The 14,579-nt window shown below is 35.1% G+C and overlaps 4 protein-coding genes across 6 annotated transcripts; 2 read left to right on the plus strand and 2 right to left on the minus strand.

Moving 5' to 3' along the window:
- Positions 1 to 199: 199 nt before the first annotated feature.
- Art3 (arginine methyltransferase 3) lies at positions 200 to 2,200 on the plus strand. Its single transcript, XM_014242249.3, has 5 exons — positions 200 to 301; positions 377 to 733; positions 801 to 1,117; positions 1,177 to 1,364; positions 1,429 to 2,200. The coding sequence occupies exons 1-5, from the start codon at positions 292 to 294 to the stop codon at positions 2,120 to 2,122; spliced, it is 1,566 nt and encodes a 521-aa protein (XP_014097724.1). The 5' UTR covers positions 200 to 291; the 3' UTR covers positions 2,123 to 2,200.
- A 116-nt stretch (positions 2,201 to 2,316) lies between these two features.
- Positions 2,317 to 4,355, minus strand: Caf1-55 (chromatin assembly factor 1 p55 subunit). 3 transcript variants are annotated; one of them, XM_036373010.2, is made up of 4 exons: positions 4,248 to 4,355; positions 4,009 to 4,193; positions 3,388 to 3,945; positions 2,317 to 3,332 (listed from the first exon to the last, which is right to left on the minus strand). In XM_036373010.2, exons 2-4 carry the CDS (start codon positions 4,028 to 4,030, stop codon positions 2,623 to 2,625), a joined length of 1,290 nt encoding a protein of 429 aa, XP_036228903.1. In that variant the 5' UTR covers positions 4,031 to 4,193; positions 4,248 to 4,355; the 3' UTR covers positions 2,317 to 2,622. The 3 variants fall into 3 exon arrangements, with proteins under 3 accessions (XP_036228903.1, XP_036228904.1, XP_069964972.1); XM_036373011.2 differs by having other exon boundaries at positions 4,009 to 4,179; positions 4,248 to 4,344; XM_070108871.1 differs by having other exon boundaries at positions 4,009 to 4,315.
- Positions 4,356 to 5,434: 1,079 nt separating this feature from the next.
- Positions 5,435 to 7,440, minus strand: Ref1 (RNA and export factor binding protein 1). Its single transcript, XM_014242251.3, has 4 exons — positions 7,063 to 7,440; positions 6,017 to 6,218; positions 5,734 to 5,952; positions 5,435 to 5,678 (listed from the first exon to the last, which is right to left on the minus strand). Exons 1-4 carry the CDS (start codon positions 7,276 to 7,278, stop codon positions 5,536 to 5,538), a joined length of 780 nt encoding a protein of 259 aa, XP_014097726.1. The 5' UTR covers positions 7,279 to 7,440; the 3' UTR covers positions 5,435 to 5,535.
- Positions 7,441 to 7,765: 325 nt separating this feature from the next.
- Dpck (Dephospho-CoA kinase) lies at positions 7,766 to 8,901 on the plus strand. Its single transcript, XM_014242239.3, has 3 exons — positions 7,766 to 7,960; positions 8,048 to 8,339; positions 8,419 to 8,901. Exons 1-3 carry the CDS (start codon positions 7,849 to 7,851, stop codon positions 8,705 to 8,707), a joined length of 693 nt encoding a protein of 230 aa, XP_014097714.1. The 5' UTR covers positions 7,766 to 7,848; the 3' UTR covers positions 8,708 to 8,901.
- The last annotated feature ends 5,678 nt before the right edge of the window (positions 8,902 to 14,579 follow it).

Genomic DNA, 14,579 nt, shown 5'->3' on the forward strand with positions numbered 1-14,579 from the left:
TTATCTAACGTAATATGTATTTTGTGGTTACACCAAAAAATGTTCATGTTATTATTTTTATAACATGTTTTATACCGACAGGAGGCCACAATATGTTCATATGTATATATTAGATTAACCGTAATTAACAAATTAAATAAGAAATTATTGAGATCTGCTTTAACTGCTTAAAACTTAAAAATATGTTAAGCGTAAATTTATTTAATCACTTACATAAAAAGTTGGCAACTACTGCATTAGTGCACACCCGTGTTCGCAGCACGTGCAATTGTTTTGTTTTTAAATACCACAATGGATCAAGGTAGCTATATATTTAATATATCCTTATACACGGATATTTAAAATATAAAAAAATGTTACATTTACACTATTAAAGATATGACTGAGCTTGTTGATGAGGAGCACAATAATGCTTGTACCAATGGGGATAGTTGTAGCGATGATGACGATTTCAGCGAAGCTGATATGGAAATGGAAGCAGTGCACTGTTTATTTTGTAAACAGCAATTTAATTGTTTAGAAATAGGCTTGGAACATTTAAAGCAAGAGCACAGCATTGATTTTCAAAAATTGAAAAGTAAATTCCATATGGATCAGTATGCGTTTATTAAGTTGATAAACTGTATACGATGCGAGAATGTGCCGGCGAAAAAAATTCTTGCAGCCGATTTACCATTTTGGAATGATGAAAAATACTTAAAAGCTCAAGAGTACGAAGCTTGGCTAAGTTACGGTAAATATTACTAATAAATTTATTGCTTTATCTATCAATTTAAAAAAATATTTTTTACCTCTTAAAGATTATGATGAAATGCCTGGGACGTCTGTGATAGGTAATGAGAGCGCTACCGCCAATGAAAAAAATTTATTATCTACCATAAAATCTTTGCAAGAAAAGGTTAAAGAACAAGACACTTTACTTGAACAAGCAAGAGAGGACATGGCAAAAATGCGTGTAAGTTTTCAACGACTACTGGATAAGGATTCAACACCAACAACGTATGAGCGAAATAAAAAATTAAAATCACCCAATTCAGTAGCATGCGTTTCATTGGAAGCTGATAGCAGTTATTTCAGTAGCTACGCACATTTCGGCATACACCATGAAATGTTGTCAGTAAGTGAAAAAGCGCCTATTCTCAATTAACTGTTAATTGAAGAATTTTTTATTTCAAGGATATAGTTCGCACCACAAGCTACCGCGATGCATTACTATTGAATAAAGAATTTGTAGATGGCAAGGATGTGCTTGATGTTGGCTGCGGCACCTCAGTGCTATCAATTTTCGCATCACAAGCCGGAGCAAACAGCGTTGTTGGTATAGATAATTCCGATATTATATATAATGCAATGGATATTGTGAAGTAAGTCGCTTGCTTAGTATTCCTATTACAACATATTTATGTATATCTCATGTATTTCCTTTAGGCGAAATAATATTAACAATGTCACATTGGTGAAGGGACGTTTGGAGGACACAAATCTACCACAAGAAAAATTCGACATTATAATTTCAGAGTGGATGGGATATTTTCTGCTATTTGAAGGCATGTTGGACAGTGTAATTTATGCGCGTGATACACACCTAAAACCAGGAGGTATATTGCTTCCAAATCGTTGTACAATGAGCATTGTTGGCTATGGCAGTGAGTCGCTCTACAAAGATCATGTGACATATTGGGACGATGTGTACGGTCTAAACATGTCTAATATGCGTAAAGAGGTACTACATGAACCACTCATTGATGTGGTGGATGCCGAACATATTCTCACTGAACCAAATATGGTAGCCGATTTGAATCTACTGAAAGTGGATTTGAATTATTCAAACTTCACGTATTCGTTTAATCTCAAATGTATCAAGAGTGGCGAATTATCTGCGTTTGTGGGCTATTTTGACACATATTTCGATCTTCCTGTGCCGGTGATGTTTAGCACCTCAGCCGACAGTAAACCCACGCATTGGAAACAAGTTGTATTCTTTCTAGAAAAAAAGCAAAAAATAGCACTTGGTGATATTGTCAAAGGCGTCATTGTGTGTCGTCGAAGTCGGAATAGTGCTCGTTCACTGGACATAACCATTGAAGCATTTGGAAATAAATGCACCTACTATTTGGATTAGTTTTCTAAGCAGAAATTTTGAAAAACATATGTATAATATCCCCAAACATAGAAAATATATTCTGAATGACATCTGAAATCCTCAAACCTCCATTTAACAAGGCTTAACTCTTGCGTAGATGAACTAAATCGCTTGGGTTAAGCACAAAAACTTTTGACCCATTGATAGAAAAAAATAATGTTTTACTCTAAGTATTAGTATGATAGTAATTTTCTTTATTTGGACAACCTGTGCCCATGTATATATATGTACGTGTGTATATTTGAGACAATGTGCGCTCACCGTCTAACTTACTAGTTACAACAGATGAGTGCTGCATACTAATACAGAACAAATAAATTACTAAAACTGCATACATATTATTTATAAACAGAAAATAATTATAAAAGAAAAATATATCAATGTTTCCACACGTATGGATATTGACATAGGTAGTATTTCAAAACAGTAGTTAAAAAAAACTTGTGTATAATATATAAAAACACGATAATTAGAATCAGTTATGCAGTGGCAGTTTCCAATTCAGATGCTGGTATTTCGGGCTCCTCGTCATTATAAACATTTTCCGCCATCTGCCATACTTGCATTATGTTGTCCTCCGAAACCGAACAAATTATCCACGGTTCGTTTGGATTCCAAGAGAAGTCCGATATTTTAGCGGTATGACCGCCATGAATGAATAATAGCTCTGGTGGTCCATCTTCGGCGTCTTCTGCGCTCTGTTCCTCACCAATTTTCGATAGATCCCATACATGTAGTCGACGATCGGTACCTGAGGAAGCCAAAATTGTTTCATTATGCGGTGACCACTGTACTTGGAAAATTTCGTCCTTATGCGACTCGAAGGAATGTAATTTCAATTTGAGATTGCGTAAGTCCCATAATGCCACTGTTTTGTCAGCAGAACCGGTTGCCAGAATAAATTCAGAATAGGGATTAAAACTCAAACAATTTACTTCAGCTGTGTGTGCATCCACCGTATGCGATGGTTTCGATGTATTATTATTACGCGTGTCCCAGATCATAAGTTTCTGATCATCAGCAACAGAACCAAAAAGTGATTCATGCAACAAATGCCAGGCAACGTCTTCCACGACTGCAGTGTGACCGGTGAAAATATTTTTTGCATCAATCACCCGATGCTCCTTAGGTGTGGCATTTATATCCCAAAGGCAGATTGTATGATCGTCAGACGCAGATAGTAAATAGCCTACAAAAAAAAAGTCTTAATTAGTAGCGCAACAAATATTGTATTTCTTACTAACCATTTAAATTTGGATTCCATGATAGTCCATAACCCTCTTTTTGATGTCCCCGCAATCGCAAATCAGGATGGCATTCTCCGGACGGTTCGGGTTTACTAGGATGTTTCGTATAATCAAAAACAAGCACATCGCTCGATGGCGTTTTCGTAGCAATAACACATGCATTTTGTGGCATATAACGTGCACGATTTACTTCACCCTCATGATTGATTTTAATCTCAATTTCTATCTTCCCACAAACGGATCCGAATCCTCCGAACTCACCTTTTTCATTATCATAGTGTGAACCATCGAATTGAGCATCTTCGCTTGGTAATTGAACGCTTGCAATGAGAAGGTGGTTTTGTTCATCCGAAGTATGGGTGCCTAAAATCAGACGATGTACGGAATAATCCTTTCCCTCTTGTTTAGTGACATCCGGCAGCCACTGTGCCGTCAATGAAGGCCACTCCAATGCATGTGTCATTACCAAATCATAAAGAAATGGTGTATTTTTCTTCCATATTTTATACTCCTCATTAATGACACGTTCTTCAACGGCATCATCAAATGATTCAGCTACAGAAATATATTTAATGTTTTTAATTTTATTGCCATATATCCCAAAAAGAATTTTCTTACCATTATCACTTCGGTCCACCATAGTTGGAATATTATTCACGCCGCTAGCGTTGGCTCAAAGGCGCCAAAACAACAAAGCAACAGCGGCGAAAGCTACTATAGCAGCGACGCAGACAATTTATAAGCAAGTACTAGCAGTAATTATCAAATTCCCAGAAAGAATCTGCAACTCTTTTTAATAATTTCTTAAAAAACGCTATGCAGTAAATAATATAAAAATGTCGAAATATTTAATATACCTCGCAGACAAACGTTTATAACAAATTAAATTCACCGGCAGCAAAATGAAAAGAATTATATAGAAGCCGAATCACTTTTCAAGCGAACTTGGTTGCTTTTTAATGCGAAAAAGCGGTAGAGTTAGCGTTGCCAACTACGTAAGTCACACATGGAAAGTGTATTTAGGCCGTATTCATACTATAAAAAGGCTGTAATAATTTAATTTTGTAAATTTTAATAAAAAAAATGATTACAAAATTTTCTGTTAATAACATATTTTATAATAAGTATTTTTAATATAAATTTCTATTATTTTATGGAGATTCTTAAGAGAATACAATTATTTGTCATTCGAATAATATTACTTTTTAATGTTTTAAAAAATAATCTTATTAATTGGGCTCAATTATTAATTATATTTATATACATATAAGTTTTACACACGACTCTATTTTCAAGATTTCTATATTCCGAGGTATGTTCTTCGAATGAACGCCGCGACTGTTGTAATAAAATGGTGATAATATTCTAGTCAGAGAACTTAGAAGAATTTATTTGAAGTTCTCTGCTCTAGCAACGAGTTATTTACTGACCTGTTTTAATTGTCAAGAACTTTATTTTAACATAAAGTTGATTAAAAAATAGCCTTTACTTGTTTAATTTCTCTTGAAGAATCAATGTTATTAATAAAATGAAAGTTGTAGAAGTTGTACTCAAATAAATAAATGCAGCCATTAAGGGTCTGCACCTTAACTTTTTAGTTTGACAGTGCATGATGTGAATGACCTTTTTGATTTATATGAACTTTTGCAACTGAATTTGCCAAATAGATGTGTATGAAATTTTTACTTAGCCACATATGATGATGTGAGTACAGCGCAAAAGCCAAAATTAATATATTCGTCATATTACCCACTTCACATCCAATTTAAAATATACTTTGTTTAAATGCAATCTTTTATTTACAATTAAAATTATTGACTTGTACGAAAATACGAATTATATATAAAAATTTAACGGTGATTTGGTAATGTTGCTCCTTTGAAATATTTATGATTTCAGTTTTGAGTAAAAACGAATGCAGAATATTTAAGTCAACTAATACATTTACGAACATGTAGGTTATACAAAGTGCAGTGACATCGCAAAGTGTTGAAAATTTGGTTGTAGCTGTTCTGAATTCTTGTACTTTTTGGGTTTAAAGATATTTTTCTTTATATTCATTTAACATTTATTTCAAATATTTTAAAGTCAAAGTCAATATGTAAGTTAAAGTCGAGTCTTAGCTAATAATCTCTTACACTATTTCTAAATTTTCATATCATTAACATATGCGTCCAACTCGGCATCTAATTCGGCTGCTGTCTTTTCAGGGCCTTTGGTGCGCCCTCCGCGTTTTCCTCCGACTGCCCCTTTACGATTTGGTGGACCGCGTCGTGCTGCGTTGTTTCCTACAATTAAAATTTGGTTAGTAATGTTTAGGAATTTAATCGCTCAAATTATTACCTCCACGTCTGGCAGGTGGGGCTGCACCAGTTCTACGCTTAACCGGACTACCGCCCGTGCCAGCACCACTACCACCAACACGACCAACTCTTGTCAGAGCAGAAACATCGGATGTAGTTAATTGAATATTCATAGGTCGTCCATCCAACGGTACACCATTATATTGTTTAATAGCCTTTAGTGCGTCTGAGCGGCGTTCAAATACAACATCAGCGGTACCTATGGTTATAGTTCCGGAGGTTAATTATATTGTAAATAACTTCAATCATTTGTCAAATTCTACCTAAAGACCGTCCAGAGCGATCATAATGTACGGCTGCCTTCTTCAGCGGGCCGAATTCAGCAAATAACTCCTGAATATCCGAGTCCGATACACCATAATCCAAGTTGGAGACGAGTAGTTTTGCTACTTCAGTTGATCCTTTTAAAATACCACGTTTCGGTCCGTCGTACATGTCATGTTTCCAAGCGCTGTTTACATCGCCCTAAAGGGAGTAGGAGTAGTAGGTTGTGATGGATTTCTTTTTTGATCAGTTGTTCTGGCGTTTGCGATCTAATCTATGTTTTATTCTGGTTCGATTACGATCTCCGACAGCGTTGCTGCAGTTTTACAACTTTACTCGCAAATGCGTTTTTAGTTGTTTAGGACTACTGGTCACAAACGCCGACCTCTTACGGTGACTGTGACGGTCAGCAGTACACGATGCGTTTTACGCGCCAACGTAAGAACGCGAGCAACTAACGAACGAATTGAGAACCGCTGACGCATCAGTCGATCGGTCAAATCAAATCAAAGTTAAGAAGTTATTCAAATAAAATTAAACATAACCACTGCTAAGCAGAAATTTACAGTACAAGTAAATATTTATCGTTCAATTTAACTGGTTAAAGAAGTACATATAAAATAACAATACAGGACATGTTAATAGACGCAATGTTGTTTGAAGTAAAAGTCAAACTCCTGTCGTGGCTAGTGCACACGACAGCCACACAAATTCCTCGTATCTATTCATTCCTCTTTTCAATTTTTTATTTCATATTCCTTCATCCAAAAGTCTGTAGCTTTCAGCAAGTCCCGTTGTGTAGCCATTTTATGCACTCGTCTTCTTTTAACGTATATCGCCAAAAAGAAAAATTGCGATCGCAAATATATGCTGAAATTTGTCATTCTGTCGGCCACATTATTTTTAGGATACAAATGACCAAACAAAATTAAATTCAGCAAAGAAAGCACATGACTCCACAAATGGTTTTTGCTGCCGAACGCTAATTTTATTCCCAAATTATGAAATCCCACGTATCGTTATCCATTTAATTCATATTCTTTACCCTTGCGAATTTCGCCTTTTGTATTCCGCCTCCTCGACCACGTCCTTTTAACGTAGCTCCACCTACGGGCCTACGACGTCCATCAGTATTAACGCCGCCGCCGCGATTCGGTCTTCCACCGCCACGACGTGCTCCACTGGCACCACGTACGCCACCAGCTTTTGGCTTTTGACTTTTTATTATTTCGTCTAAACTCATATCAATTTTATCAACCATTTTGTCGTTTATGATTATGTGTATTTTAAGAATAAGATGCACTACAAAATTACTTAAGTTCTATTTATAAATTAAGTTATCCAAAGTGATGAAATTATTTAATGTTTCGCGCACAAATTCCCGTCTCGAACTTCTTAACCACACAAAGAATTTACGGGCGAACAGAAAATAAAATGGCGACGGCGAATGTGGTGTTACCAAGCTCTCCAGCAAGGATGATTCGGTATTATTAACAGAGTTGTATTTTTATGAAGCTTGTTAAATAATAAAGATGAAAAGTTAAATTATTTAACTTTTAAAATTAAAAAGTTTTTTATCATTCCCTCCACATTTGACTACAATATATCAACACTTTGAAGGGCTTATATTAATAACGCAGTACTTTTAAATTAATTATATGGTATGGAATTATTTTTTAACAATGGTTGGCAAACGCACGATAAAGTTGAAAATACTGTTATACTCTGTTATACTTATATACTAATATCAGCTGTGTTATAACAGCCAGGCGTATTTAGGATTTTCATAAACTACGGTTGAATTGAGTAGAAATATTAAAAAAAAGTGAACATGTTTATAGTAGCTATAACTGGAGGAATAGCTACTGGCAAAAGTACAGTAAGCCAAGTATTCCTAGATAATGGTATACCAGTGGTCGATGCTGACAAAATAGCCCGTGAAAGTGAGAACTTAAGAAAACCTTAAAAATATTAGTAACAATTAACATTAATTTATTTTAATGACACGATGTTTGTAACTTGATTTACAGTCGTTCAACCTGGGACAACGTGTTGGCATAAGATACGACAAGTATTCGGAGATGAGATTATTCTGCCAACTAAACAAATCAATCGAGAGGCTTTGGGCAAGGCAATTTTTAATGACAAAGAGTTACGCGGAAAATTAAATCAAATTACACATCCGGTAATACATCGCACCATTTTCCTACAAGTTTTTAAACATTTCATGAGTGGCCGCTCATGGATTGTGCTCGATTTGCCCTTGCTTTTCGAAACAGGCATACTTATGGAATTCATTTATAAAATTGTTACCGTGTCATGGTAAATACAAAGCAAAATTTGTTTTATACTCTATATGTACATATATACACTAAGTATATTTTTTATTTAATATTTTTAGTGACCCTGAAATCCAATTAAGTCGACTTTTGCAAAGGAACGAATATTCAATTGAAGATGCTAAAAAGCGTATTGACTCTCAAATGCCATTAGAGAAGAAATGTGAACAGTCCCATTTCGTAATTGATAATTCGGGTAGTATTGAAGCAACCCGGGAAGCAGCTTTGCGTATAGTGCAGCTAATGAATGACTCGAAGCAACATTGGCGTAATCGTGTGACACTTTTTGGTATACTGTTGGGACTCAGTTTGGTGATATATTATTTGAATCGATTTTTTAATTTCTTTTAGTTTTAGTTTTAGTACACATTCCAAAAAAAAGCATAAGTGGTATATATACGCTTATAAACATGCTGACCTATAACTACATATAAAATAAGGCTTGGTAGCGACAAATAAGAAATAAATAATATTAGTAAGTTAACTAATAATAGTCTTGCAAATGATATAAAATTATAATAAAGAATTCCGCTTTCACATCGTTAGTATATTATTTATTTACATTATTACAATAACAATCATGCAATTTCATTGATAACAGTATACAAACTATAAAATTTGATTTGTCATTAGTTTGTATTAATTTAAAGTTCACGAAATGGACTGATTTCATAATTTTCTCTGCATTCGCAAACCTAATTGTATATTTAAAAAGGCCTTATGCTCAATATTTTCAGTTTAGTGTCGTATGTTCTCTTAGTTTAAAAAGTATTTAGTTATAATTTCATTTCTTTATTTAGAGTGTGTATTATTATTTATTTCACTACAAATGTGAAAAACTAGACAAATTTATGTAGTCATTACACACAATTTGCATAATAAATAAAAAACAAAAACCTATGTACACAAGCACACGTATAAAATATATTTTTATTGCTCCTTATTATATCGGATATTAATGTAATTGACAAAGAGAATGTTGTGCCTAAATTTCAAGTATATCATTACAAAATTCACAAAGTTATAGCTATTTTTATACCTGTTTTATGAACATCTGATTATAGTTTTGAAAGCGTTTTCATCACAACTCACGTTTTCAAAGTCGGTGCCCTTCATAACATCAAACTACTGCACCGATAGTTTTGAAATTTTAAATACTATTTCTTTACATAATTTACGAGGTAAAGATGGATGGTTTTTTTAACTTGTTAATATTTTTTATTTTACAATAAAAAACTACCCAATTTTTTTGCAATAAATGGTGTTTTTTCTTTGAAAAATAGAAATTTCGAAAAAATTGTGTGAAAAAGAAAGTCGGTTTGCATTGCATTAAGATGTGTTTCGTATATTGTAATTCTATTTTGTTTAGTATTATTTAAATTGTCTATAAAATGACGAACGCTGTTCTAGTTTTTGTACTAATCAAAGATTGTATGACTTCAAATATTTAGACAACATATTTGCAAGGAAAGGCGGCCCATATCGAATAGGCCTAATGTAGGTAAACCCACTCACACAATTTTTTTTTTTCCTGCGTGCAATGAGTCTCCGCATGAGTCTTTGCATGCCCAACAAACCCCACCCATCTAACACATTTCTCCCTATGGTCCGACCCCGTCGAAACAGCTCGTTTCCTGGGCCTCCCGTTAGATGACCTCGGCGACAACGAATCTGGAACTTATCACCCAAACGGGGACTAGGTAACCGTTACAACAACAACACAATTTTTTTTCTTATGGTATATTCCCGCTTCAACAACTTACCTACAGTGTATCACTAAAGTAAGTATGCACCATGATTAACAGCCGAATATGTGAATTTATTGCCACAATAATTCGAAATTTATTTATTAAAATATATTATATATGCAAGTGCTATGCAAGGTCTCTTCCAAGAATATGAAAGACACGACGCCGACGCCCGTTATCTTGTCTGGCGTCATTTCGTAGGAACCAGTAAAAATCATATCACAAAAGTATGTATGCAGTTCGCAAATTTATGTTTTCGAGTAGTCTTTTTGTGATTTATTTGCGAGAAAAACCATCAAAATTGTTTCGTTGTGTACATACAAACCTTTTTTAAAGTTATAAATTGAATTTCAATTAAAGTTTTTTGGTATTTTGATCATGGCTCCTCGAGGCAAAGAACTTTCACAAGATATGAAGGATTTAATAATAAAATTGTACAAAGATAATAAAAGCCAACGCCAAATTGCAAAAGATGTTAACAAAACCAACGCCACAATCCAAAAATTATTGAAAAATTTAAAAGAGAAGGTATTACCCAGAATCAACCAAGAACTGGGCGCCCGAAAATTTTCACGACGCAGGAACGCAGAATAATTGTGCGAAAGGTACAGAAAAACCCCAAAACAAGTGCCCCTAAAATACAGGGGGAAGTTAAAAATGAAACTGGCAAGACTTCTAACCCCCAAACCATTCGTCGTGTATTACATAATGCTGGTTTCCACGGTCGAAACATCCTTAAAAAGCCATTTGTAAATAGTACTAACAGAAAGAAAAGAATTGAATTTGTAAAAATGCACGAAACCAAAGACCAAAACTTTTGGAATGCCGTTATTTGCTCTGACGGGAGTAAATTTAATATGTCTGGTTCCAACGGACGTGAAAAAGTATGAAGAATAGTAAATTCAGAGCTCGATACTCAAAACATGACCGGCACAGTTAAACATGGTGGAAATCTGGTTCTGATTGACAGGATAATGGATAAAACTATTTATCTCAACATTTTGAAGGATAATTTGAAGCAAATTGCATTAAAATTGGGGCTTGAGCGATCATTTGTCTTCCAACAAGACAATGATCCCAAGCTACAGCTCACGTTCTCAGAGAATGGCTGCTGTATAACACACCAAAGCAACTAAAAACACCACCTCAATCGCCAGATTTGAATGATATTGAACATTTGTGGGAACATCTTGACAGGCACATAAGGAAACATGAAATAAAGGGCAAAGATGACTTAAAGAAAGCACTCATGGAGGAATGGGGAAAGATTCCAACTTCTGTGACTCAGAACCTGGTAAACTCTATGCCATCGCGGTTAAAAGCTGTTAAAAAGAATAAAGGCTTTCCAACGAAAAAGTTCATTATAACTGTAAAATTTGTTCCCCTGTTTGGAAACATGGATCCCAGGGCTTTAATTCTGCTTCTGCAGAGTGCTGTTCACTCCACTAGCAGGTGTTCGGGTGTTTCAGGCTCCATGTCACAGAACCGGCAGATTGCAGAAGAGACAAAGCTCATGTTGAATAGATGCTTATTGAGCCTGCAATGGCCGGTGTAGAACATGACAAGCAGCCGAAATTTGTTCCTCGGGAGATTAATTACGGTTTTAAACCGTCTGAGATCGTAACCCCCCATCAGCAACGTGGCATAGCGCATGCCTTAGAGTTGTTGCCAATGTCGCTCCCTGCCTGCTCTTTTCACTTTACGGATCAGCCCTTTAATGGTATGTGGACCAAACGCTACGCATGGTTTTGGTCCTACCATTTTTGTGGAGACTGCAGAGCGGGCCAACTCGTCAGCAAGTTCATTCCCAGCTATACCCCTGTGACTGGGTACCTAAATGAGGTGCATTTTGTTGTGGTTTAAGATATCGTTCTGAAATTCTGCACACGTCCTTTTCTCCCCAAGAAGACGCGCATTAATGATCAAACTCCAGTTCTTGTATGTAGAAATTTTTTATTTGACAAATTATTTTCACAAAAATTGGCAAGAATTATTACCTGAGGCAAGACCACAATCTACGAAGAAATTGTTCTGATCGGACCACTGCAGCATATAGCTGCGATATAAACTGAACGATCAAAATCAAGTTCTTGTAAGGAAAACTTAGTTAACTTATTTAAAGTTAACATTTTTCTTGTACTATTGTACAGCTAATACAAATTTAATTAATTGTAGTCTTTTTCTTCTATACATTACAAAGACTGTAAGAAATTCCTCACTCGGTTGATTTTAAATAAATAAAGTTTATATATATAGGTAGATACTTACGATTTTTCTCTAGACATCCCTCCACAAACGATCACGCATATAATGCATATGCTTTATAAGAAGCTGTGAAACCAAAATTTTTCAGGGATATGTACCATAAATTATACAAACTCAATATTAAATTTTGGGAAAAATGGCGATATATTTTTCAACATAGACTCCTTTAAGCTCGATGCAGTTAACCCACCGAGGCTCCTATATCCTAAACCCGTCTGGAAAATAAGTTTTCTAGAGGAGATAAAGCGGCCCAATAATTCGGCATAGTTGAGGGAGATCACACTTAAAAAATTCAACTCTTTCAGAAACTTCTACGGATAGTGGGGACATTGGACGGTTAGGGCAACCGTATTCGTAGCTCTGTATATATATGTTTGTAAATACATATTTATGAAGGTTATTGAAAGTTATATAATAGGTGGATGTGTTTTGGGTGTGATTCTATAGTCATACATATATATGAAAATTATGGAAAGTGATCAATCTAAAATGGGAATATAATGTGCGATTATCAATCACTTACAAAGGGTAGAAATTAAATTCAAATTATGTTTATAAATAATGAGGTGCGGCTATGGAAGTTCTTCTAAGTTGTCTGCTTCAACATCGTTAGGTACTAGATAGAGGATTTACACCAATAGTGACCTTCAAACGGCGAACCTGCTCAGATAAAGACGAAAACTATTTTATAGGCCGGAGAAGTGCTGGCCATTGTTTTCTGGAATTCACCAAGTTGAATTATAGATTACCTGGAAAGGGACAAAATGAGCCAACGCACTGACTCACATCTTTGCCGAAACTACCACCAAATTGGTCAAATTAAAGCACAAACTGTTGTCCCACTTTCGATCTTGAAAAAGAAAAGTACGTAATTTGAGTCCATTAAGGAGGTTATCGCCAAGATGGAATCTAATTTACAGAGCTCTAGAAAACTCATTTTTCTGAAGAGTTAACGAAGTTAGATCATCGCTACATCAATTATAAAGAGTTAAAGACATACTATGTTATAAAAAATCGCAATTTTTCCAAAATTTTCGTTTTTCTATTGGATGCTAAACACTTATCGGATCTCCTCTGCACCCCGGTGGTAGAAGAAAATTAAAATCTTGAAAATGAAAAATCTTGATTGGCGTAATTGAAGTTTACAAGTTAGCATCGCGTATTACATTTCTGAAAATTTGTTTGTAACTGTACAATGTAAAAATATTCTAACAGCGAAAAAGTTCACTTTAAAATTATTTGTTCTTGAAGTCGGTTTTGTCGTTTGTTATTAATGTTTATATTTTTCGCTGAGTTCAACTCATTATTTTTTGATACTTGCTCTTAAGAATGTAGATAAGAAAATAATTTTGTAATCGACAAAATATAATATAAACCGGAAACAATTTTTTTTTTATTTTCTTATCAGCTGTTTCTGTTCATTTATTATACTCTCGCAACCTGTTGCTACAGAGTATAATAGTTCACCTAACGGTTGTTTGTATCACCTAAAACTAATCGAGTTAGATATAGGGTTATATATATATAAATGATCAGGATGAAGAGACGAGTTGAAATCCGGGTGACTGTCTGTCCGTCCGTCCGTGCAAGCTCTAACTTGAGTAAAAATTGAGATATCTTTATGAAACTTGGTAGACATATTTCTTGGTACCGTGAGACGGTTGGTATTGCAGATGGGCGTAATCGGACCACTGCCACGCCCACAAAACGCCATTAATCAAAAACAAATAACTTGCCATAACTAAGCTCCGCAATAAGATACAAGACTGTTATTTGGTACACAGGATCACATTAGGGAGGGGCATCTGCAGTTAAAATTTTTTTTTAAAAGTGGGCGTGGTCACGCCTATAATAACAAAATTCACTCGAAGCAAATGTTTTTAGCACTTTTATTGACCTTGTGAAAATAGTTGAAATCGGGTGGCAACTCCGCCCACTCCCCATATAACGGTACTGTTAAAAACTACTAAAAGCGCGATAAATCAAGCACTAAACACGCCAGAGACATTAAATTTTATCTCTGGAATGGTAAGAGATGACTTTATAGGAACCGCGTTAAAAATTAGACAATGGGCGTGGCACAGCCCACTTTTCGCTGAAAACCCATATCTTGGGATCTGCTTAACCGATTTCAACCAAATTCAGTGCATAACGTTCTTTTCATATTTCTATGTTATATTGCGAAAATTGGCGAAACCGGCTACAAACAC

Source organism: Bactrocera oleae, chromosome 2, assembly GCF_042242935.1.
Source record: "Bactrocera oleae isolate idBacOlea1 chromosome 2, idBacOlea1, whole genome shotgun sequence".
Lineage (NCBI taxonomy): Eukaryota > Metazoa > Arthropoda > Insecta > Diptera > Tephritidae > Bactrocera > Bactrocera oleae.

What these genes read in the sequence shown, in the direction of transcription:
- Art3 (XM_014242249.3), top strand. An exon ending in CGAAGCTTGGCTAAGTTACG is followed by an intron (nt 734 to 800) that starts GTAAATATTACT and finishes TACCTCTTAAAG; the next exon opens with ATTATGATGAAATGCCTGGG. An exon ending in TACACCATGAAATGTTGTCA is followed by an intron (nt 1,118 to 1,176) that starts GTAAGTGAAAAA and finishes TTTTATTTCAAG; the next exon opens with GATATAGTTCGCACCACAAG.
- Caf1-55 (XM_036373010.2), bottom strand. Translation starts at nt 4,030, where the DNA reads ATGGTGGACCGAAGTGATAATG. An exon ending in GGTGGACCGAAGTGATAATG is followed by an intron (nt 3,946 to 4,008) that starts GTAAGAAAATTC and finishes ATATTTCTGTAG; the next exon opens with CTGAATCATTTGATGATGCC. An exon ending in ATGGAATCCAAATTTAAATG is followed by an intron (nt 3,333 to 3,387) that starts GTTAGTAAGAAA and finishes TTTTTTTTGTAG; the next exon opens with GCTATTTACTATCTGCGTCT.
- Ref1 (XM_014242251.3), bottom strand. Translation starts at nt 7,278, where the DNA reads ATGGTTGATAAAATTGATATGAGTTTAGACGAAATAATAAAAAGTCAA. An exon ending in AAAAGGCGAAATTCGCAAGG is followed by an intron (nt 6,219 to 7,062) that starts GTAAAGAATATG and finishes TACTCCCTTTAG; the next exon opens with GGCGATGTAAACAGCGCTTG. An exon ending in TCGCTCTGGACGGTCTTTAG is followed by an intron (nt 5,953 to 6,016) that starts GTAGAATTTGAC and finishes CTATAACCATAG; the next exon opens with GTACCGCTGATGTTGTATTT.
- Dpck (XM_014242239.3), top strand. Translation starts at nt 7,849, where the DNA reads ATGTTTATAGTAGCTATAACTGGAGGAATAGCTACTGGCAAAAGTACA. An exon ending in TGACAAAATAGCCCGTGAAA is followed by an intron (nt 7,961 to 8,047) that starts GTGAGAACTTAA and finishes CTTGATTTACAG; the next exon opens with TCGTTCAACCTGGGACAACG. An exon ending in AAAATTGTTACCGTGTCATG is followed by an intron (nt 8,340 to 8,418) that starts GTAAATACAAAG and finishes TAATATTTTTAG; the next exon opens with TGACCCTGAAATCCAATTAA.